The following is a 23877-nucleotide window of genomic DNA, read 5'->3' on the forward strand; positions in this document are numbered from 1 at the left end:
TGCTAGGGTGAGCGGGAGGGATCAGCCTTGTGTGATGCTGCTGAGAGGTCCCGGTCAGTGGGCACTGGGAATTAGTCAATAGAGCACGCAGCACGAGGGCACTGGGCACCTTGACAAGTAAGTGATGGAGGAATAAGCCCAACTGAACGGGCTAAGGGGGAGTGGAAGGAAAGGCTTGGAAACCTTGAGACTGACAACTCTTCTGGGGTGTTCTGGCTGAAAAGGAGCAGAGAAACGGCCAAAGCAAGAAAGAAAAGGCAAGTCCAGAGAGAGTGTTGGTTTTATAGTGGGAAAGGAAGCAGCATGTTGTCCACCAGTGGGAATGAGCCCATGGAGGAGAAAGAGGTGAGGCAATCGCCTGAGAGGGGAGGGCGGGGGCTGGCCTCTGACAGGAGCCTGGGTGGTTCAGCTCAGCCACAGCTTGAAGAGGAGTCGGAGAGGCGAGTGGATGTGGATGTAGGAATCTGGGGAGTTCTCTTCTGATGAGAACGAGGCCATCAGTTGAAGGTGAGAAGGGAGTGTGGTCCCAGGAGAGAGGACCAGGAGGACCGGGAGGGAACTAGGAAAAGACAGTAGGGTGGCCCGGCAGTGTCAAGGGGACCAGTCCTTGTGACTGTGTGTTCTTCTCCAGCCTATTTAGGCTGCTCCCGAGAAGGCAAGGAGAAAGAGTTGGATTCAGCGAAGACTGTGGTTATGCTGGGCGAGTGCAGTGAGGTGAGGGGGAGAGAGCAAGCTGTCTAAGAGAGGGATGCTTGCCCGGGGCATCTGAGCTCAGCAAGTAAAGAAGAGAGGACACCAGAGGGGCAGATCCGAGGGTTGGAGGTCCCAGTGGGTTCAAAGAATCGCTGATAGAGGGAGTGAGCGAGGACGGGAAGTGCTTCAGAGACTTTTGCAAGGGGCTGCAGGTGCTGGGGATGATCGTGTATCAGTTACCTGCTGGCCTGTGACAACCCCACCCCCTCAAACTTCATGGCTTAAAAGCACATCAACTTATTATTTTGCACAATTCTGTGACTGACTGGGCATCTTCTGTTCCACACTGTGTCAGCCGGATACCTCCTTCGGTTGGACTCAGCTGGGAATTCGCCCGGAGCACCTCATTTTCTTCCATGTGACCCTGGGTGTGGTGTACCATTATCCAGGCAGGAGAGCTGGACTGCTTACCCTGTGGAGGCTCTGCTCTAAGTGACAGGTCCTAGTGGGCCTCTGCTTGAATCACACCTGCTAGTATCCCGCTGGCCAAAGCAAGTCACGCAGGCGAGCTTGGAGTCCGTGTGGGAGCGATACGCGCAAGAGCATGAGTCCTGAAAGTGTGGCGCGTTGTGGAGGCTACCAGTGGAACAGCCTGCCCCCCACCCGTCCACCCTCTGACCCCTAATGATTCATGCTTCTCCCACGTGAAGACCCTAGAACCACCACCTCACCGTGGCTCTTGGCTTATGATGTGCAACAAGGCCAGAGGCAAGTTGTCTGCCCCCAAGACCCAACATTCCAAGGGGAAGCACAGGATAAGTGAACAGACACCCGGTTCAAAAAGGAAAAGGGGGCGTGCCCCCTGCAGCCGCGGGCGCACAGCAGTGTTGAAATCCAGCAGACAGCTGTCACAGTGCTCCTTTAAGGGCTTGTCTGCTCCCGGCAAGTGGTTCCCTCACCCACCCCCCCTTTTCTATGGATCCCGGCGGCTTCTCTCTCTGCCTCTTGGCCCTGCGTGCTCGCTCATCCTCCCTTTGCCATGGGAAATGGGCCCTGTTAGCTGCTGAGCAGCCTTCTCAGCCTGCTTCTTGCCTGGAGACAGTTGAGAGCCCAGAGGCCTCTTTTATTTCGAACTTCGTCCGTTGTAGTTCAAGCAAATACAACCCCTAAAAAAAACTTTGTGGATTTTCTAGGTGTCAGATTATAACACATTTTAGTAGACAGAAGCTACACTGCAAATATCTTTGAGCGGCTCCTTTCTGCTTTGGACGTCGAGCCATGTGCGGTGGCACAAAGACCTCAAGACGCCTGGAGGCGCTTCTGTACGGCTGACAGCATCTGTGAGGGTCCCGTCCCCTGGGACTCTTTCAGAGGTCTTAACAAGGGGTCATACGCCATGCCCTTGCATTTCTTTTAACCCTGAGGTCGTGTTTTGCTGCAGTGCCCTGGATTTGATCTTCCCCACAATGCCATTTCTTACCTTGAGAACCTTTGCTGCCTGGAAAGGCTGAGATTGAGAAATAGTTTTTATTTTCCAGCTGCAGGACCTGGCTTGAAATACTTCCTCCAACTCCTGCTGGAACATGGAACATTACTTCTTTAGTTCATTTCTCTTTTCTTTATTTCACTTTAGCATAAATGACTGAAAGAAGCCGGTTGGCCCTTTAAGCATTCTGCCAGGAAAATCAGATCCTTAGATATATTTTCTGCCTTCCCCATTACCACAGGCAATGGTGTCCCACTTTTCTGCCAATACCTGACTGGGCTCCGCCCTTCTCGGGCCTCCACCAGCAATGTCCTCACTGCCTGCCAGGTCCTCCTGCTGCCTGGTTCCAAAGTCAGGGCCACATTTCAGAATTTTGTGATGGCAGCATCTCACTTTTTTTGTTGTTGAATTTTTGAATTTTATTTTTTATACAGCAGGTTCTTATTAGTTATCTATTTTATACATATTAGCGTATATATGTCAATCCCAATCTCCCAATTCATCCCATCACCACCACCACCCCCCGTCACTTTGCCCCCTTTTTGTCCACACGTTTGTCCTCTACATCTGTGTCTCTTATTTCTGCCCTGCAAACTGGTTCATCTGTACCATTTTTCTAGGTTCCACATCTACGCGTTAATATACTATATTTGTTTTTCTCTTTCTAACTTACTTCACTCTGTATGACAGACTCTAGGTCCATCCACCTCACTACAGATAACTCAGTTTCGTTTCTTTTTATGGCTGAGTAATATTCCATTGTATATATGTGCCACATCTTTATCCATCCGTCTGTCATCGGACATTTAGGTTGCTTCCATGTCCTGGCTATTGTAAATAGTGCTGCAATGAACATTGGGGTGCATGTGTCTTTTTGAATTATGGTTTTCTCTGGGTATATGCCCAGTAGTGGCATTGCTGGGTCTTATGGTAATTCTATTTTTAGTTTTTTAAGGAACTTCCATACTGTTCTCCATAGTGGCTGTATCAATTTACATTCCCACCAACAGTGCAAGAGGGTTCCCTTTTCTCCACACCGTCTCCAGCATTTGTTGTTTGTAGATTTTCTGAGGCAGCATCTCACTTTTAAGTGTCAGTGTCTGTTCCAGGTATGTGCTGCTGTGTAATAATGGCTTAAAACAGGTGTTGGGGCTTCCCTGGTGGCGCAGTGGTTGAGAATCTGCCTGCCAATGCAGGGGACACAGGTTCGAGCCCTGGTCTGGGAAGATCCCACATGCCGCGGAGCAACTAGGCCCATGAGCCACAACTACTGAGCCTGCGTGTCTGGAGCCTGTGCCCCGCAACAAGACAGGCTGCGACAGTGAAAGGCCCGCGCACCGCAATGAAGAGTGGCCCCCACTTGCCACAACTAGAGAAAGCCCTCGCATAGAAACGAAGACCCAACACAGCCAAAAAAAATAAAATAAAATAAATAAATAGGTCAGGCGCTCTTAAAAAAAAAAAAAAAGCTGTTGATTTTCTAATTATTCCGTGATGAGATTGGGCTCAGCTGGTTGACTCTTCTGCTATTGGCTGGTGGGTAGTTTGTCTCAAATTCTCACCATCAATTCCTTCCCTCCCTGTCAGGTGTGATGCTCCATCCTCACTCGTCCTGTGACTGTTTCTGGGGGGTTTTTTTGGCCACACTTCGCAGCTTGTGGGATCTTAGTTCCCTGACCAGTGATTGAACCTGGCCCACGGCAGTGAGAGCACTGAGTCCTAACCACTGGACTGCCAGGAATCTCCCTCCTGTGACTGTTTTTTTAAAAAAAATTTATTAATTTAATTTATTTTTGGCTGCATTGGGTCTTCATTGCTGTGCGCAGGCTTTCTCTACTTGTGGCGAGTGGGGGCTACTCTTCATTGCAGTGCGTGGGCTCATCGCAGTGGCTTCTCTTGTTGCGGAGCACAGGCTCTAGGCGTGCGGGCTTCAGTAGTCGTGGCATGCAGTCTCAATAGTTGTAGCTCACAGGCTCTAGAGTGCAGGCTCAGTAGTTGTGGCGCGTGGGCTTAGTTGCTACGAGGCATGTGGGATCTTCCTGGACCAGGGCTCGAGCCCGTGTCCCCCGCCTTGGCAGGCAGATTCTTAACCACTGTGCCACCAGGGAAGCCCCCTGTGACTGTTTTGATGCACTTAATCTGGTAGAAAGTTCTGGGACTTCCAAGCCCAGGCCAGAGGACTGGCAGCTTTACCTTCCTCCCTCTTGGGGGCCTGTTCACAGGTAATCAGTCTTACTACCTGGAGACCCTCATGTTGTGCAGAACCCCAAGCAAATCATGTGGAGAGGCCTCAGGGAACGGATACTTGACCAGCCCCCAGCTGCCCCAGCCACCCGAGTCAAGGTGTTAGACACCAGCAAAAAGGACATCTTGGCCATTCTAACCCAGGCAGATACCACACAGAGTAGAAGAGCCTCCCAGCTGAATGCAACCTAGTTTTCAGAGTAAGTAATAAATTTGGGTGGCTTGTTATGCGACAATAGACAGCTGAAACAGCCAGGGTCCTTCACGGGGCCGCAGTCAGGATGTGTGAGTGAGGCGAGAAGTCTGAGACTCTTACGTGCAGGCTTTCCCTTTCTCTCTAGGTGATCTCTCCGGAGGAGTAGCCAGATATTGTCACATGGCAGCTCAGGACTGTCAGGGAATGAAAACAGAAGCTGCCAGCCCTTCTTAGAGCCTGAAACTGGCATGGCATCTCTCTCTCTGGCAGTTCAAGCAAGTCAAGCGGCCAGCCCCATTCAGTGGGAGGGGTAGAACCCACCTGCTGATGGGAGTAACAGCGTGAGTGGAAAGGGGTGAGAGAAGTTGTTGGGTGACGTTGTTCAGACAAACCTAAAGCCACAGGAGGGGCTGCTGAAGCCAGCTGGGGAAGGTTCTCAGAGGACAGGAGTCAAGGGAATGAGCACTGCTTTGATCATGTTTTTTATTTTCTAGATCTTTGATGCTTTGACATCTTTAGGGCCTTGCTGGCTGGGGAGAGACTGCCCTTCCCAGGCTGGCTAATTCCTAGAGACAGCAAACAACTTACCCGCCAACACACCTTTCACATGCAAACCAACCAATCCAGAGCCCACACCCCAACCACCTCCTGTAACCAGCACACCAGGCCAGTATTTCCCTGCCTAAATCACCCAGGGCCAGGTACTGGACAACTAGAGACCACTGAAATTATTCAAACTATCCAATCCTGAACTTGCTCAAACTTGCGTACCCTGCCTCCTTCCCACTGAAAACACAGTAAAGGCTCTGGCTGAGCTCTCCTCTCCCTCCTGCTCCTGATGACACTGGTGCTTCCCCATGTGGCCCTGCATGGTGTGGCATGCCCCACTTGGGAACTGTAAGTTCTAAACTCTTCTTTCAAGGCAGTTGGCTTTGTGTCTGTCACCTTACCATAGCTGATTAAAACAAATCCTGGGTTCATGTTAAGATAGAGGCCAGGAGGTTGAGGTTGGAAGGAAACCTATGTGGATTCTGAAGTCAGAATTCCTGCACAAGTGGTACTGGAGAGAATGACAGTGAGTGAGTCAGGAGCTGAAATCACCAAAGAATAAGGGGGGCGGGCCTCGGCTTTGAAGGTGACAGCAAGAGTGGAGGGGGGAATGAATTCTTATTCTGAGAAGATGAGAGTTAAGGCTGGCAGCTATTAGGGCAAAGGGGAAAATGGTCTGGAAGTGGTCATAAGGAGTCAGGAGAGCATCCACCCTACCTGCAGGCCCAGAGGTACAGGGGTTGTACGAAAATAAACATTTACACTTTAGAGCCTCCAGGGGAAGCCCGGGCTCCATGAGAGCATGAGGAAAGGAATGTTTAGAGAAAAGCGAAGTCAGGGTGGTGATGATGGTGGACATGAGAGCACAGCAGCAGAGCTTCTAGACCAGGGGGATGGGTGGGAGAGGGGGTCAGAGGAAAGGATGTGCAGAACCCTATAGGGTGCGACTGTGGGAAACAGGTGTGACCTGGGGTAAGGTCACCCATTTTCTGCCCCCATCTCCTCCATCTCAGCAGCAGCCAACACAGCGTCTCTCCCTGCCTCCGCAAACACTTCCTTTTTTTTTTTTTTTAATAAATTTATTTAGTTATCCATTTATTTTTGGCTATATTGGGTCTTTGTTGCTGCGTGCGGGACTTCCTCCAATTGCGTCGAGCGGGGGCCACTCTTCGCTGCAGTGCGCGGGCTTCTCACTGTGGTGGCCTCTCCTGTTGCAGAGCACAGGCTCTAGGCGCATGGACCTCAGCAGCTGTGGCACGTGGGCTCAGTAGTTGTGGCTCGTGGGCTCCAGAGCGCAGGCTCAGCAGTTGTGGCGCTCGGGCTTAATTGCTCCAGAGCATGTGAGATCTTCCCAGACCAGGGATCGAACCTGTGTCCCCTGCCTTGGCAGGCAGACTCTGAACCACTGAGCCACCAGGGAAGCCCAACACTTCCTTTTTGATTTCTGCCATGGACACTTGTTTTTTTGGGGCTGCCCACCATCCTCCCCCATCCCATGGGTACCCCAAACTCCTTGTTCAGGGAGTTTGCACAGTCCTGATGGGAAAGTGTCAAGCTGGCCAGTCAGACCCTCCCTCCTGAAGCATCAGAATCCCGGGTAAAGCAGGCGGACCTGGCGCCTGCTGCATACCCCCGGCCCGCAGGGCCCCCCTGGCGGCTCCGTTTCCTCAGCCTGGCCCAGTGGACCCCTCAGTCTGTAAGGCCCCTCTCCTTTTGCTGGAGGGCTAGAGTAGGTTTCTGTGGCTTTCACCCCGACTTCTGATGTCATCAGCGTCCTGAAGAGAGTCACCATCTACAAACAAGGGTCTAACAAATCGTTCGTCCTTTGTCTCCCGCAGACTCATGCCTAGAAGTGCCGGTTCACTTGGGCGCCTAACAGGCACCTCTGACTCTGCCAGTCACCATCTCTCCCCTTCCCCACTCCCCAAACAACTTGTATCTAGGCCGGTCGTCTCCATCAAAAAAATGCCACCCCATTCGCCCAGCTGTTCTGGACAAAAACCTGGCCTCACCTTGACGCCCTCCTTCAAGCAACCCCACATTTAACCTGCCAGTAGGCGCCCAGCACCTTCTCTAAGCCAAGCACGACCTTCTCTCTCCTAGACTCCCGGAGTTGCCCTCGAATCCGCCCCTGGGTATCGAGCCCCACCCCTCACCTCTCCCTCCCGCTGCCGCAGGCCAAGCACTCCCCGCCCCGACACAGGCCCAGCCTGGAGACTTCCCTCAGTGTGGAGACGCGGCACGGTGGCGACCCCGGGGCGGAGCCTGGGAGGGGGCGTCGGCCCGGCCCGCCCCCTCCACAGGTGAGGCAGCAGGGGGCGCAGGTGCGCCGGGTTCCCGCGGGCTGAGCCCGAGCTCCACCCTGCGGGCCGGGGCGGGGCGGGGAAGGGCGGGCTGGGGGGACGGACCGAGGCGGGGCTGGGGGGCGGGCAGGAGCCAGCGTGCGGAGCTGGGGGGCCGAGGGGGGCGGGGAGGGGCGGGGACAGGAGCGGAGAGGGATGGGGGGCGGGGGGAGCAGGGGGCCGGGCGAGGCGGGAGCGGGGGCGGGGCGGGGGGCGGGGCAGAGAGGGCGGGGCTGGGCGCGCGGCGGCGGTGGCAGCGGCAGCGGCGGGGGTGGCAGCGCGCGGCCGCCCCGCAGGGCCGCGGCATGGGACGGGTGCAGCTCTTCGAGGTCCGCCTGAGCCACGGCCGCGTCGTCTACAGCCCGGGGGAGCCGCTGGCGGGGGCCGTGCGCGTGCGCCTGGCGGCGCCGCTGCCCTTCCGAGGTGGGCGCGGGGTCCGGGAAGGGCCGCACCTGCGGCGAGCCGGGCGGGGCTCCGAAGCGGCGCGCGGCCGCTGGGCCCGGGACCCGCGAGGCCGGGGGCGCGCGTCCGGCTGCGGGGAGCGCCGCGGGGCGGCCGGCCGGGCGGCGGACCGCGGGGGTGGGAGGCCGGCGGCGGTCGGGGCGGAGCAGGGAGGCCCGGGTGGCCCAGTCCTTCCGCATCTGCCCTTCCTGTCCTCTCCGCCAAGGGCCGTCCAGACTCGGGGCGCGGGCTTCGAGCCCGTCTACTTCGCCGAAGGCCACTCTGACCTGGACCCGCGACGCCTCTGACCTTCCCTGTCGGGTCTCCGGTCCGCTGCGCCCCGCAGCTGCTGGGCCCTCACCTGGAGCCCGGCCCGCGCTGGGCTTTCTCTCCCATACACCCAGGCAACCCCGCCGAGTGTGCGGGTCCCCGGGGGGGGGGCTGCAGGGCACTGCTTACACCCAGCCCGAGGCTAGTCCCTAAGGGCTGGGAGGATCTTGCTAATCGCTGCGTGCCGTAGGCCCCCGCCGTAGCGGGCATCTGGGAGCCGAACCTGAGCCCTCCTCGCCGGTCCCTCTGCTGGCGCAGACATCTGGGACTTTGAGACCGGGGATCCGGTTGCTGCGGCGCCCCTAGCTAGGGCTCCCTGCCGGCGCTGGCCTCGTCTGCTGCCTGAGGTGTGAACCGGGCCCTGCGGGGGACATCACACCTGGTCCCTCTGGGCCGTGGGCGAACCGCAGCCTGGGCGGGGTCTCTCTACTGACCCCGGCTCTGAGTGTGAGGTTGTGTGGTGTGTCCATCCTGGGGCGCTTCTCTACCTTGGGGTGCTTGGCCAGAACCACAGCTGCCGGGCTTCCCTCTGGGCCTTGACCTTCCAGACCCCCGTGTGGTTGACCGTTCAGCGCTTGGGGTGCCCGCTGAGGATGCAGAGCCGCCGTTCTCTCTGGGCAGCTGCCTCCTCCGTCCCGGACCGGTGACACCACCCATCTCCGTAGCGTGTCGCCTCTTTCCTGTCTCCCAAGTTGGAGTTTGGGGTTGGGTGGGGGTAGGTGTGCTTGTGGCAGGGACACCGGGGGGACAGTGCAGCTCTGCTCTGGGGCACAAGTGAGAGGTGAGTGCGGCTGGCAGCGCACAGGAAGGAGGGGTGGGCCGTGGCTGGAGGACAGACGGACACCGCAGAGACCCCACGCAGAGCTCTCCTCCTGGCTCGCTGCCCTGTCACCCCCTGTAGCTGGGGCTCAGGGCGAACAGGCTGTTGTTGACCACCGTGAAGGGGTGGCCTGAGCTGCGCGTGACTAACCTGGGCTGGTTAGAGCCCTGCAGCCTCCACGTGGTGGGTAGGATGTGGGTAAATGGACAGCTGGGCACCAGGAGGCTGAGGGAGTCCCTGACTGTAAGAGCCCTGAGGCGGGGAGGAGCAGGTCAGGTCACAGGCTGGAGAGTCCAGCAACCACTGGCCTCGCGCCAGAGAGGGTATTATTTTCAGGCTGCCCCCCAGGGGTAGGGGGGATGCTGGTGCTGGGGCCTCTGTAGGCCTCCGGCCCTGCCGGGGTGTGAGAGAGGAAAGACCGTGGTTCTCGTTTTTCCTTTCCCTCAAAAGACACTTGTTGAGCTCCTGTTACCAGCCACTGATGCAATAGGGGGGCCCCCAGGAGGACATGGAGGGTGGGGGGCAGCAGGCCTCTAAACACTTGACTGAGGAGTGTCAGTGATGGTCTGCACTCAGCCTTGGGGACGCCGACTGCCTTGGGAGCTGATGTGGAAGAAAGCTGGAGAAGGAGCTGTTTTCCTGGAGACTGGGTCCAGCCCAGCCGGAGGCTGGGGGTCAGGCGGGGCTGCCGGTCAGGCGGAGCTGCCCTGCGTTCTGCTCTCGAGGTGGGCGACGAGGGAGGGTGGTGCCCGGACGACAGTAGCAGCCAGCTCCCAGCTCTGCCGGCTCCCTGGGCTCTAACCATGGGCCAGATGCCATTCCCACTTCCCAAGGACCAATCCATCAGTCCTCATAGCAACCCTGGGAGGTGGGCGTTGTCATTCCTCTCGTGTTACAGATTTGGAAACAGGACAGAGGGAAGTGGCTTGCAGGCCAGAGCTGCAGTGAAAGGATGTGGCAGAGGCTGGGCTGACCCAGGTTTGAGGGAGCTGATGGACGCTGGGACAGACCTTTGGGACCAGAGGGGGAGCAAGCAGAAGTCTTCATGTTCAGACTGCAGGTGGTACATAGGAGGAGGGCTGCTGGACAGGTGAGAGTGCTGGCTCAAGAGGAAAGTTCCAGAAGACACTCTGGCACAGGATCCGCATGATGATTCTCCTTAGAGAACCCGAGCAGCCCCAAACCTCCAATTCCCCCTGTGCCTCCATTATTCCCCTGCGGAGGAGAGATTGGACAGGAATGGGAGTTTGTTTCCAGTCGGTGGTTGGAGGCTGCTCATCCAGGCAGGGTCCCTGAAGGGGGCCTCACAGCATGTGTGCAGAGGGGGCCCTGGCACAGTCGTTGGGAAGTTCACAGAGTTCGAGCCTGCCTGGAACAACCAAGGGCCGGTTTGTTTTTCTGGGGCCAGGTGCCACCCTGACTTGTTCACCTTAATTGTGTGGCTGGGTCCTGGCTGAGTGTGTGCCCGTTTCAGCCGCCCTGCTTTTGGACACGTAGGCTATGCCTAGATTGTTCGCTATTAGGAGCAGGGTTGAACAGGGTGAACAGGGTGAGATTCTAAGGGGAACTGCTGGATCCCTGGAACGCGTGTGTAAAATTACAGCAGATCTGCCTGCTTCTTCTCCAGGGCCTCCGTCGTATCAGCCGACAGGTTGATTGCTATAAGCAAGTGTCTGTTTTTCTACTTTCTCTACAACACGTATCAGAATGTTTAATATTTGCCAATCTGATGGGTTAAATGGTAAGTCATATGAGTTTCCGTGAGTTCTAGTGAGGTTAGACAGCTATTCCTTTATCTGCTGCTGTGTGAAAGTCACCTCTAAGTAAACAAATCATGCCTAAACTAAGTTGTTTAAAGCAACCATTTTATTATAACTTGTGCTGTTGTGGGTTAGGATTTTGGGCAGAGCTCGACAGGGTGATTCTTCAGCTCTGTGTCCCATCCACTGGGGTCACTTGACAGTGCTCAGCTGTCACTGAGCCAGTCTGGGGACCATTGCACCCCTTCCAGCACACTCCGTTGTTCCCAGCATTCCCAGGGCAGCCGGATTCAAGGGGGGACGCACCCTCTCCACGAGGAATGTTTCCAGCAGTGTGACGCCTGCAATCCACCAGGACGTCTTCTAGTTACTTTACAGTCAGGCTTCCCCTTCTCTGCTCGTTCCATGCCGTGCCTCTCTTGGGATGTGTTGGTCTGTAGGAGCACTGCTGGTGTCCCAAACCTCCAGGGTGGGAACTGTTCCAGGTCTGGCCCTAGGAGGGGATGACGGGTGGAGCGTGGATTAGAAATTAGGGCTGAGGTCCGGGTGGTGAGGCTGGGCTGGCACGGAGGCTGAGGGCCGGTCACTGGCAGTGCCGATGGGGCGGAGGCCGAGTCACGGGTTCGTGGAGGGCAGCCCAGCGCACTGTGGGACCAACAGGAGGCCTGCATCAGCAAGGTGGGGCCTGCGTGGGGAGACCACAGACAGACCTGGTGTGGCTGCCCCCAGCCCTGGGCACTTGAGACACTGCATTCTTCCTGCCTGATGGCTCTGTCAGGAGGGTGTCAAATTCCGAGTTACCTTCCCTTCACCGGTCCATCAGGTCAGGGGAGGACGGGCAGCTGGGCAGGCAGGCTAAAGTCTTTGGCCTTGACTCAGCCCTGCAGGGAGAGGAAGGAATGGAGGGAGCCACAGGGCTACCTGTCACTGAGCTCCCACCCCCTGCCCTGTTTGGGTCTCCAGCCGTGGTGTCCCCTCTGGTGACCAGCCTCTGCTGGGCCTGGTCCAGCCATGGCCTTCTGACCACAGTGGGCTCTGGATGGAGGAATTTGAGTTCCTGATCACAGGACGGAAGGCGGCAGCAACCCTGCTGCCTGGTTCCTGGTGTGCGTGCTTCCCCTGGGGAGTGGGGGGGAGGACCAAGCCATCTCGATGCAGAAATCAGCGCTTCTGGGCAGTACTGGCCCAGGAAGCCAAGGTGTCCCCACCCTCTGGTGTGCCAGACTGTTGGGTTCCTTATCTGCTCAGGCGGGTCTGACCACATTCCTGCAGCATGAGGGCTAATAGGTAGCTTCCTGGAGCCTGAAGGGGTGCCTCCCAGCCTAACTGACTTGCCTGAGAGGCAGCAGGAAGGTGGGGTCGGAGGTCAGCTGCCCCAAAGGCCTCTGTTCACCTAGGGTTTCCCAAGCATCCCTTGTAGAGAGCTGCGTTTTCACAGGTTTGGTTGGGTGGGGGCTGGGGATGGGGGTTTGCCCAGGGGTCATCTGGGTGACCATCAGGGCCTTCACGTTCTGGACGGCACGACAGGTGGAACTCTGTGCCTCGCCACCCTGGCTCGCTGAGAGCACCTGAAGATGTGGCACGGACAGGAGGTGTCCTCTGGAGGGTAGCAGGCCATGTGCTGGCCTTCCCAGGGCCTAGCTGGGCGGTCCTGGGTGCTGCCGGTCCTGCCTGAATCCCTGTGCTGGGGCTAGGGAGGGGCCCAGGCCAGCCTGGTTGGGGCTCATGCTGTCCCCCCTTGCAGCTATCCGGGTGACCTGCACGGGGTCCTGCAAGGTCTCCAACAAGGCCAATGACACAGCGTGGGTGGTGGAGGAAGGCTACTTCAACAGCGCTCTGTCCCTGGCCGACAAGGGTGAGTCTGGGAACCCGTCCCTCACCTCATCCCACTGAGAGTGGGGTCTGTCTGTCCACCTGACTTCCCCATCCGCTTCTGGCATCCCCGTGCTAGCCCACCCTCTCCCAGGACCATGCACCTTGCTGGATTTCTCTCCCTGGCAGGCACAGGGCATTGCCTGATGGGGGCTGGTTGGCTGAAGAGGGCCAACTTCTCCTGGATTTGGATGGGCTCCGGCCCCCGGAACAGCTCTGCCCCCTCTCCTGTTCAAGCCAAGCTCTCATCCCCCATCCTGTGCCCAGGCCACAGCCCTGTGCTGCTGAGGTGCTGGAGACAGAGGCTGGGAGCCCAGCAGCCAGATGCAGTGTGAGCTGGTTGGCTGCAGGGCCTGCTTCTGTCCTGGGCCCTGTGAGGTCACCTTGTCCCCTCTCCCCTACCTCCCTTCTGTCTCTGCAGGGAGCCTGCCTGCTGGAGAGCACAGCTTCCCCTTCCAGTTCCTGCTTCCTGGTGAGAGCCCAGCCTGGCCAGGCCAGGTGGTGACAGTTGGCGAGGGTGGGTGGGAGGTGGGGTGGGGGGCAGTCGGGTGCCAGTCCCTGCTTTCTCTCCAGCCACAGCTCCCACGTCCTTTGAGGGCCCTTTTGGGAAGATTGTGCACCAGGTACGGGCCACCATCGACACACCACGTTTTTCCAAGGATCACCAGTGCAGCCGCGTGTTCTACATCTTGAGCCCCCTGAACCTGAATAGCATCCCAGACATCGAGGTGAGCCTGGGGCAGTGGCCTCCTGGGTGGGCCCACCCTTGCCTGACGCCCTGTCCCCAGCACAGGTGAGGCAGCCAGGGTCTGGAAGAGCAGCGGCCTCTCTGTCCTGAGCTGACCCCGAGGATCCCGCCTGCCCACACTTGCCAAACCCCCTCCCTGTTCTCCTCCCAAGCAACCCAATGTGGCCTCCACCACCAAGAAGTTCTCCTACAAGCTGGTGAAGACAGGCAGCGTAGTCCTCACCGCCAGCACCGACCTCCGAGGCTACGTGGTGGGGCAGGTGCTGCGGCTGCAGGCTGACATTGAGAACCAGTCAGGCAAGGACACCAGCCCTGTGGTGGCCAGTCTGCTGCAGGTCAGAGTCCCCTCGCCTGCTGAGCCCTGTCCCCATGGGGCAGAGGAGGGGTAGGTGGCTGGCCTGCCCAGGCTCACAGGCTGGCCCTTCCCCAGAAAGTGTCCTACAAGGCCAAGCGCTGGATTTATGACGTGCGGACCATCGCCGAGGTGGAGGGGGCCGGCGTCAAGGCCTGGAGGCGGGCTCAGTGGCAAGAGCAGATCCTGGTGCCTGCCCTGCCCCAGTCTGCCCTGCCGGGCTGCAGCCTCATCCACGTGGATTACTACCTGCAGGTGGTAGGGATACAGGGGTGGGGTGGGAGGAGGGGCCGGTGGCCTGGCTCCTCACTCGCACAACCTCCCCAGGTCTCCCTGAAGACGCCGGAAGCCATCGTGACCCTCCCGGTCTTCATCGGCAACATCGCTGTGAACCATGTCCCACTGAGCCCCCAGCCAGGCCAAGGCCTGGTGGTGCCCTCAGCGCCACCCCAGGAGGAGGCGGAGGCTGTGGCTGGTGGCCCCCACTTCTTCTCGGACCCTGTCTCCCTCTCCACCAAGAGCCACTCACAGCAGCAGCAGCCGCCTGTAGCCCTCGGCTCTGTGCCTGGCGCCCCTGAACCCCATCCTCAGGATGGCAGCCCTGCCCCCCACCCGTTGCCCCCTCCCTTGTGCATCTCCACAGGTGCCACCGTGCCCTACTTTGCAGAGGGTTCTGGAGGGCCGGTGCCCACGACCAGTACCTTGATCCTCCCCCCTGAGTATAGCTCGTGGGGCTACCCCTATGGTGAGTGGGGGCCTGGGGCCTGGCAGGGAGGGGGAGACACGGGCCCCATGCAGACCTGGCTTTCTCCCTGCAGAGGCCCCGCCATCCTATGAGCAGAGCTGTGGTGGTGTGGACCCTGGCCTGACCCCAGGGAGCTGACCCCATGTTGCCTTCTCCGGACGGACGGACCTATGCCCTGGGACTAGGCTCCCAGGGCCTCGTGCCTTTGCTCCCGGCCTGGCCCGGCCCACTCAGGACCCGCCGCTGCCCGCCGTTCCTTGCGGCCTCTGCCTCCGGACCAGCCTCTGCCCTGACCAGCCTCTGCAGCCCCCCTGTAGTCGGCCTCTCCCCGGGGGTTGGGGCCTAGAGAGACTTGGTGTAAATAAAACGCTTCATTTGTAGAGCTGGGCACAGTGGCCTGTGGGGCGCCCTCCTCTGCCGGTGTGTGCGCGTGTTCCGGTAGTGGGTGTGCCCAGCCCCCGGGCTTCTCCTCAGCCCCTCCCCTCCCTGCGGGTCTCGCCCCTCCCTATAGGGCACGCCCCCTCCTTTCCCCGTGGGACACGCCCCTCCTAGCCTAGCCCATCCATGCAGGACACGCCCCCTGCGGAGCACGCCCCGTTCAGCCCCGCCTCTCCCTGGGGGGCACGCCCCGCATCGGCCCCTCCCCTCGGGACACGCCCCTCTCCTCGGCCCCGCCCCTTGTCGTCGTTTTCCCCCCCCCCCCCCCCACTTCCGCTCTGGGTCCCTCCTCCTTCCGGGCGTCTTGGGCCGGAAGGTGGGTGGGGGAGCGATCCGGGCAGGGAGCAGAACCAGCTTTGGGAACCGCCCGTGGCGGTTAACCAGGGCCGGGGTAGGCGCTTGGCCTCCCGGTTCTGCTTCAGGATTTGCCCTCGGAGGCGGGCTTGCGTGTCTGGAGCCTCAGCATCAACTTAAGTGGCCTTGTGACAGGGGGAGAAGACCACCGCTGTTCCATTTTGTTAGCACACACCTTGGGCTAGCCGTCTGGCACCCACCACTCCAGTCCAGTTTAGACTTCGTGTGCCAGACGAAATCCGGTCGGGGTGAGGGAGCAGGCTTCCCCAGGTCCTTTACCCTTGGCCTCAAGTGTCCTGCCCCTGCCGTCACCACTGCCACGTCTGGCTCTGAGGGATGCTGCTTCTTGATTCCCACCCAAGTGCGAACACACAAGCCGCTCCCGAGGTCTACAATTCAAAGGACTGTTGTCTAGGACACAAGGAACCCGGGAGCAAATAAAAACGGTACGGGAAAGCAGCGTTTCCCGAAGAGGCATTCTGCAGACGTTCCAGAGGGCCCGTAAACGCCCTGCGGGGCCGGGATCCTGGCGTGCTTTGGGAAACCTTGGAGGTGGCGTTAAGATAAGACTTCGGGTTCAAATTCCGGGTTCAAATTCCAGCCCTGCCGTATGGTGAAGGGTGGACCCTGGCTACGTGTGTCAGTTACCTTCATCTATAATAAGCTCATAGGACTATGAGGAGACGGGTCGAGCACCCTGTCCCACATGATAGAAGTTTATCTCTTGTACATTTAACAGTCCAGAGGTGGCATAGCTGTAATTCTCAAATCAATTCGAGTTTTCCACCCCTGGGTCCAGGATGGCTGTTGCAATTTTCACCATCACCCAGGTTACTGGTCTTGAACCTCCAACTTTTTTGGGGACAGGCTGAGAAGTAAATTGTATCACTTTTGCACACATCCCACTGGCCACCCTTTACAGTTGGAAATGTACAGGCAGCCATGTACCCTAAACTTTACTATTTGTGGGACAAGGAGAGGATGAATATTGGACAAAAACACAAAGCATGCCACAAGCAGGATAACCTGTGAAACATCTACTAGAAGCTGTAGCCTCATGGTTGAGACTCTGCCTGTTTCAAATCCCATCTCTGCCTCCCGACAGTTGTGTGGCCTTGAAGGCACTCCCCTGCTTTGGTTTGCTTACTTACAGAATGTGGATGAAAACGACGTCCACCTCCCAGGACTGACCTGATGGTCACTGAGTCAACACGTAACACGTTATGTGCCGAGAAGAGCACCTAACATCATTGGTCGGCGATAATACCAGCATAGGGTGGGTCGGGCTGATGGTGCAGAATGGGAGCATCACCTACTTCTGACAGATTCATTTACAGTCGGTCTTTGCCTAATGAAGGACTTTTTTTCACATCTTAACATCTATTCCTTCAACAGATATTTTGTCTCCTGCATGCCAAACATTGTTCTAGGTACTAGGGCACACAAAACAAAAATCCCTTACCTTTTGGACTTACGTTCTCGTGGGGCAGACAGACAATATGGCAACGGGATGCTATGCAGTAAAAGAAAGCAAGGAAGTTTTGGGGTGCAGTATTGTTTTTGAATAGGGGCAAGGGGACATTTCCCTGAAGAGGTGGTATTTAAGACCCAAGGATTGTCAAGAAGTGAGCCACACAGATACCTGAGATGAAAGTGTTTCAGAGAAGGGGCAGACTGGGGCCCGAGGCAGGAGTTGAGAGAGAAAGGATGGTGCCAGAGAAGTAGGTGCGGGTGAAAGCTGGTGGAGCTGTGCAGGCTGTGGAGGAAGGCCGCCCCGAACTGAGGCTCCAGACAGAGCCTGGGGTTCCCGGCCTGTCAGGAGCTGACTCAGGCTGTCCCCCCAAACCTGGGAAGGCTTCCTTGGTACTTAGGATCGTCCACTGCCTCCTCTGCAGCTGAGTGCACCATCAGTGCACTTACTGGAATTTTCCTGGAGTCTCATGTTCCACGAGATTGAACCCTCACAGGAGTGAGGCCCAGATTACCTTTTGACTCAGGGCCTCCCCAGTTCCTGTTGTGAAGACTGGCCAGAGAACCCCAATTTCAGTCTATGCTTCTTTTCTCAACTGCCAGGGGATGGCAGAAACACGTCTGGCTATGGGGAGTGGGTGGCCTAAGCCAGTCTACGTGGTGCTGTTCAGTGAAGGCTGCTTGATATGCAGGAAAGGTCTCGCCCTGTGCATAACTGGGGGGCTTGCAGGAGGTTGGGGTGACCCGAGAGGCTGCCCAACTGGGGCCACCTCCTAACTGGAGCATCCCACCCCCGGCAAGCCTGGCATCTTCCCTAACCAGAGCGCAGCGCCCCCCCCCCCCCGCCCCAACAGGGACAATCCTCCGCCTTGGACATTCCCCACCCGACCCACACTTCCCAACCAGGACACTGTCCCCAGCCAGGGCACAGCCTCTTAGCGGGGCAACTTCCCTAATCAGGGCATCCTCCCCGACAGTCCGACAGTCCGGACATGCTCCCAGCCGAGCACCCCAGCGTTGGGGCAGTCACTCTAACTGGGGCACCTCCCCCAACTGGAGCACCGTCAACGCAGGCAACCCTCCCAAAAGGGACATCCCCCCTCCCGCCTCAGGGCAGCTTTCTCAGTCAGGACCCCGCCAGGCACACCTCATAACCGAAGCACCCCCACCCCCGAGCTGGGCCATTCTCCCTAACCGGATGCAGCCGCAACTGGGGCACCCCTCCCAACCGGGCACAAGCCCCACCCGGGCACCGCCCTAGAACGCAAGTCCAAGTCCGCCTTCTGTGAAGGCAGACGAAATCGATGTGTGTCCGGGGTTAGAGGTCAGGGGTCCTTCCCCACCCCGGCCGGCCCGCTACAGTGCCTACGCAGAGAGAGAGAATATAGTGCAAACTGGAGGACTACGGGAGGACGACGTCCGGCGCCGCGCCGACCCCGGAAGCCCGCTGCGCCCGGCCCCACCCCCGCGGCCGGCCGTCGCGCTCCGGTTCCGGCCGGGGCAGGCCCGCGCCGCGGACGCCGCTCTCGGGCTGCAGCGCGCAGGCGCGGGGGCGGGCGCAGGCGCAGACGCGCGCGACCGGCCCCGCCCCGCCCTGGGCCGCGAGGCGCGGGCGGGGCGATGGCGCGCGGGAGGGGCGGGGCCACGCTGCGGGCCCGGGCCATGGCCGCCGCCGATGCTGAGGTGAGGAGCGGGCCGGCGGCGGGCGCGGGCACGGGCGCGGGCGTGGGGGCGGGGGCGGGCGCGGGCCGGCGGGCCGGGCGGGGCGGGCGCGCGGGCGGGGGCGCGAGCGGGCGGGGGACGGGCTGGCCGGCGCCTCCCCGCCGCCGCCGCCGCCGCCGCGCCTCAGGCCGAGGCCGGGCCGAGGTGGCCGGGCGTCCGGGCCGCGCTGCGCGGGGCGCGCTTTGTGCGGGCTGGCGGGCGAGGTGAGGGCGCGGATGAGGCGCGGGCGAGGCGGGGGCGCAGGCGAGGAGAGCCGCCGCCCGCCCCGCCCGCCCCGCCGGCGCCCCCCGCCCCCCGCCCCCGGGCCGCGGCCGGGAGCCCCGCGGAAGGGGCGGAGGACAAAAGGGAAAGTGGGGCGAGCCGGCCAAGTTGGCGGCGCGAGCGAGGCGAGGCTGTGCGCTCCCGGCGCCGCTCTTGCGCCCGCTGACCTTTCACTTTGTTCCGAAGGGGATGGCTCGGTCTTGAAGGAAAAGTTGGCCGGGCCGGCGCGCTTCTCCCCGGACAATGCTGCCAGCCCCGGTGGCTGTCAGGAGCAGGAATGCACGACTTCGGTTGATTTTCAGGCAAACCGCTCACGCGGGCTTTGGATGTAAAAAGTTCCCATGCTTTTGTTAATGTTCCTGGCCTCCCCTTTGCTCGTTCTCAAGGATAGTTTTTCCCTTGCTTGTAGCAGCAGAGAAAGCAAACTCTTGTGAGATGGGCCACTAAGCTTCCCGCAGAAGGGAGAAGCAGGCGGGAGGCGGTGTGCCCAGGGAAGTGCAGAAACAGTGCGCTCTCCGGGCTGACACGAGGGACCAGTTTGGAAAAAAGTGATGATCTAGCAGTTTTTCTGTGAAATTACTCCATGTGTAATAACTGCGGGGACTTCTAAAGATCAGAAAGCTAAGGTGTGTGATAAGGCCCTTTTGCAATAACCTAGTGTGTAGACGTAGTATATTTTTGTGCAGGTAATGCACAATCTTTTAACATTTAATTTTCTCTTGCAGTTTTGGGGGGTGTGGATGTAAGTAAACTGGGAAGGTGCAGGAAAGTTCCTAAATTCAACGCAAGTACTGTTTATTAGCACCTTCAACACTCAAGGAGTGTATTAGGCTCAGAAAAACAGAAAAGGTGAATTAGATAACCCCAAGTCACTTGTAGGAGAGAAGATGTGTAGTGATTATGGTATCGTTTATTGAGCAACTTCCGGGCCCTGGGCGCTGCAAGCCCTTTAGGTAAGTCCTCTCCTTTAGCTTTCTCTGCTCTGTGCAGCAGGTACTGTTATTTTTTATTTAGCAGATGCGGGAAACAAGACTTGGAAGCGATTGAATGACTTGGCCTAGCCAGTTACAGGATTAGCGCTTGTTTGGTGTCTGGCACATAGTAGGTTTTTAATTAATAATTGATGAACAAATCGCCCCAGATGTCTCTGATTCCACAGGCAGCCTTGAATAGAGGGCTTGACTGAGCCAACAGCAATGACAGCTTCTGTTTACTAAGCCCTTACCTGTGTCCAGCCGTGCCTTAGCTGCGTGAATTCACTCATTAAAGCCTGACAGTGATCTTTTGAGGTGGGTACTGTTATATCCCCACTTGCACAGGAGGAAAACAGGCACAGTGTGGCCCCAGGTTACGGAGCTTGTGGTGGAGAAGATGGATGCAGGTGGTCTGCCTCCAGAGACTGTTGAGCTGTGTCTGTGGCGGTCACTTTAAGTTCATGGAAACTCTGGGCTTAGATTCGTGATCCTAAGTGTTTATTATGGAGGTGCACGTTAGGTGAGGGGCCTCCTGGACAGTGGGTAGGCATGGCGTCATCTGTTGCCACTAAATCGGCGAAATGGTTCCTGGGTCAGGGTTTCCCAGTTGCCAGATGATTAAACCAGAAAGTGGACACTTGAAATTTATCTGACTGTATATTTACTTTTTCTTCTTTTCCTTGACCTAGAAAGAGGTCACCACTTTTTCACACTGAAAAGAACTGCTGAGGTAATGAAATGCATCCCCTGTTTTGTGGATTAGTAAGTGGGGGCTCCTGGGGTTTAATGTATGTTCAGGGTCACCTAAGGGTTTTGACCCAGCAAGATGTTACCTTTCAGCAGGAGGGCCTTCCCAGGCAAATTCTGTGCTTTTCTAGCAGGGTGGCTACTACGTGTCTCTTTCTTTAACCTTGTTTTGTGTTTCTTAAAATAATGCATGTACATGCACAGAGTTTAGAAAGTCAGATAGTGCTAAAAGGCAGTAAAGAAGCTGCCATCCTCTCCTGCTTTTCAAGAGAGGCAGCAGGCACTCTTAGCCTTTGCCTCATGTTTCTAAATAACACGCTTGTGTTGTCATGCCTTCATTCACCAATTTTAGGCGTTATCTGTTGGCTTCCACTAATGGTAGATGACGATTTCAGTTCTCTCATACTCTGTCTCTCAGGTAACTCACAGTTGTGGTTAAATCTATATCAGAATCTTCGTCAGTCTGTTCAGGTCATTTTTGTGCCGTGCTGAGCTGGATGGTAAACCACAATTGGATTTCTTTTCTTGGGCAGACTTTTTTACTTCCCTTGAGTTAGTAATTGCTTTATTTTTCATTGGCCTGATTCCCCTTGAACCTCGGAATAGTGTTCCCACACCTTTCATTCTGTAAAATGTTTGTCAATTTAAGTTTTTACCACTCAGCCCTGTCAGCTCACCAGCCGGTTTCACAGTGCTCCTCAGGCACCCCAGCCCAGACGGGATGCTTGTTTTCTGGGCCTGTGCACGTTGCCATCCTGGAGATTCTGGCCCCTTCCCTGCCTCTAATGCTCCCCTCTGTGTGTGTGTTCACTCACTCATGGTGGTGGAACTCAGTCTCCAGTAGCTTCCCAGTAGTTTGTTGGGAGGCAGACTTTTGGAACTTGCATGTCTGAAAATGTTTTGATTTTACCACTGCACTTAAAGAATAAGTTTGGCTGGATTTGGCATTCCAGGTTGCAAGTAATTTTGAAGTTATTGATCCAGTATCTTCTAGTTTTTGTTGTTGCTGTTGAAGTCCAGTTTGATTTTTTTTTTTTTTTTTTTTTTTGGCCACACCGCGCGGCTTGTGGGATTTTAGTTCCCCAGCCAGGAATTGAACCCGGGCCCTCGGCAGTGAGAGTGTGGAGTCCTAACCACTGGACTGCCAGGGAATGCCCCAGTTTGATTCTTAATCCTTAGTAAGCATTATTCCCACATCAAACTTTTAGGATCCTTGCATCCTTGATTTTCCTAATTTTCATGATAGGCCTTAGCTGTAGCCTTTTATCATTTATCATACATGGTACTAAGCCCTGAAATCTGGGGATTGATGTCCTTTTATTTATAGGGAGTTCTTGTATTATGTATTTGAGATAGTTTGTTCTCTACTATTTTCTCTGTGTTCTCTTTTTCCAATTCCTTTATTTGTTTGGTTTTTTTTTTATAAATTTATTTTATTTATTTATTTTTTGGCTGCGTTGGGTCTTCATTGCTGTGCGCGGGCTTTCTCTAATTGAGGTGAGCGGGGGCTGCTCTTCGTTGCCGTGCGTGGGCTTCTCGTTGGGGTGGCTTCTCTTGTTGCAGAGCACAGGCTCTAGGCGCACGGGCTTCAGTAGTTGTGGCACGTGGGCCCAGTAGTTGTGGCTCGCGGGCTCTAGAGCTCAGGCTCAGTAGTTGTGGCGCACGGGCATAGTTGCTCCGCGGTATGTGGGATCTTCCTGGACCAGGGCTTGAACACATGTCCCCTGCATTGGCAGGCGGATTCTTAACCACTGAGCCACCAGGGAAGCCCCCCAATTCCTTTATTTGAATGTTAGACTTCCTGTCCTTAATATTCTAATTTTTAAACATCTTTCCTCCTCGTCATGTCTTGATCTTTTTGTTCTACTTTTTGGGAGTGTGTTTGACAATTTTCCAATTTGTTACTGAATTTTTAACTTCTTTCATATTTTCATGTTCTTTACTGTTCTTTGTTCCTTTTTAAATGCCTGCTGTTATTGTTTTATGTATACAGTATCTTTGCTTATCTCTTAATTTCAGTTAAATTTGTAAAATTACAGTTAAATTTTTAAAAAATTAAAAAAATAAAATTAAATTTTGTTTCCTGCACTTTTTCTGTTTCCTGTGCATTCCTCTTTGCTGTTGTATCTTTTGGTCTCTTTCATTCTTGCTGGAAACCCTTCTTCCAATGGCTGGTGATCCTTGGCTGTTTATTCATCTTTATGAATAAAGTACTAAAAATGGGAAGCTGAGTGTATTGGGGGGCTTGTTTACTTGTTACTTTCACTGGAGGGTCATGACTAATGTTTTTTTTTTTTTTAGTGGCTCTCCTCCAAATGTTACTGTCCTCTGGTTCGGTTTCCTTGGAAAGGGAGCCTTCAGTCTCTGCCTTTTGGGATGGATGTTGGAGCTAGGTTAAAGGGCAGGGGGAAGGGGAGGGCCTTCCCAGGGTTCACTGGGTAGCCTTTGCCTAATTCCCTTGCTTTCAGTGAGGTGCCTACTCCTGTCTTTCTTTGTGCTGCTCTCCCCAAGTGTGGTACATTCTGGTGGCTTGTGGCTATAGAAGAGTGCTTGTCTGAGTGTGCAGGAGGGGCCCGGGGAGTTGAGAGTCCAACATTCCTTACTTGGAGTTTTACACCACATCCCTTTTCAGCTTCAGGCATCACCTCCGGCTTTAGAGACTTTCCGTGGTTCTGTGGGGCCAGTCAGCCTGATCCTCAGCAGTGACTACCTTGTTAGGTTTCCCCTTCCTCTGCTCTGTGGAGTGATCGAGGTTTCCTCCAGCCTCCGTCTTCCTATTCATGTTTCGTGTAGGGGTTTGAAATGTTTCCTAGGTGGAGTGCATGTTTCTCTTTCCTGTTCTTGTCTTTTGTTGATCTTTTGATAAGAGAAGGGAGTGGAAAGTCTGTTCTGCATCCAGAAATCAGAAGCATTTGCTATAAATCTTGAGAAGCAGATTTTCACCCACACTAAAAGCACAGCTATCCTGTGGAAAGGGCTGCCCATCTCAGATCTTACTATGTAGTATGTGGTTCTGGATCATAACCAGGGAAGGTTCTGGAGTCATAACAGAGGTTAGCAAGGGCAATAAACGTACCTCAGCCCTGATGCCCAAAAGGACATCTGTGGGTAGCTTAGTTGTTGGAGATCCCACACGTGGTCCATGCCGCAATGGGGGCCAGAGCCCCTGCTTACTGCCATATCACAAAATGGTTTTGTATGTTTGACCACATAAATCTGAGTTTGTCTTTGAAAATAATTTAGCTTATGGGAACCGTATTTTGGGCTCTTCCCTTTAGGAACTTTATGTTATTTGCTGTTTCATGGGACTTAGCATGTTTGATGGATGCCATT

General features: G+C 56.3%; 2 protein-coding genes across 8 annotated transcripts in view; both read left to right on the forward strand.

Annotated features, from left to right (window-relative positions):
* Positions 1-7747: 7747 nt before the first annotated feature.
* Positions 7748-14958, forward strand: ARRDC1 (arrestin domain containing 1). Its single transcript, XM_057549317.1, has 8 exons — positions 7748-7933; positions 12606-12716; positions 13155-13205; positions 13307-13461; positions 13634-13816; positions 13912-14088; positions 14161-14578; positions 14652-14958. Exons 1-8 carry the CDS (start codon positions 7816-7818, stop codon positions 14714-14716), a joined length of 1278 nt encoding a protein of 425 aa, XP_057405300.1. The 5' UTR covers positions 7748-7815; the 3' UTR covers positions 14717-14958.
* Positions 14959-18444: 3486 nt separating this feature from the next.
* The window catches only part of EHMT1 (euchromatic histone lysine methyltransferase 1), a 155026-nt gene continuing 149593 nt past the window's right edge, over positions 18445-23877 (forward strand). For 5 of the 7 annotated variants that reach the window (XM_057548047.1, XM_057548050.1, XM_057548048.1 and 2 more), the window contains exon 1: positions 18445-18523. In XM_057548047.1, coding sequence (XP_057404030.1) covers positions 18461-18523 — 63 coding nt within the window. In that variant the 5' untranslated portion in view covers positions 18445-18460. Of the gene's footprint in view, positions 18524-19758; positions 19777-23877 lie in introns of those variants that run through there. The other 2 variants (XM_057548052.1, XM_057548051.1) reach the window with 2 other exon arrangements.

This window comes from Balaenoptera acutorostrata, chromosome 6, assembly GCF_949987535.1.
Source record: "Balaenoptera acutorostrata chromosome 6, mBalAcu1.1, whole genome shotgun sequence".
Classification (NCBI taxonomy): domain Eukaryota; kingdom Metazoa; phylum Chordata; class Mammalia; order Artiodactyla; family Balaenopteridae; genus Balaenoptera; species Balaenoptera acutorostrata.

Coding starts and splice junctions, on each gene's coding strand:
- ARRDC1 (XM_057549317.1), top strand. CDS start 7,816: ATGGGACGGGTGCAGCTCTTCGAGGTCCGCCTGAGCCACGGCCGCGTC. Junction 7,934..12,605: donor GGCGCCGCTGCCCTTCCGAG/GTGGGCGCGGGG, acceptor CCCCCCTTGCAG/CTATCCGGGTGACCTGCACG. Junction 14,089..14,160: donor ACGTGGATTACTACCTGCAG/GTGGTAGGGATA, acceptor CAACCTCCCCAG/GTCTCCCTGAAGACGCCGGA.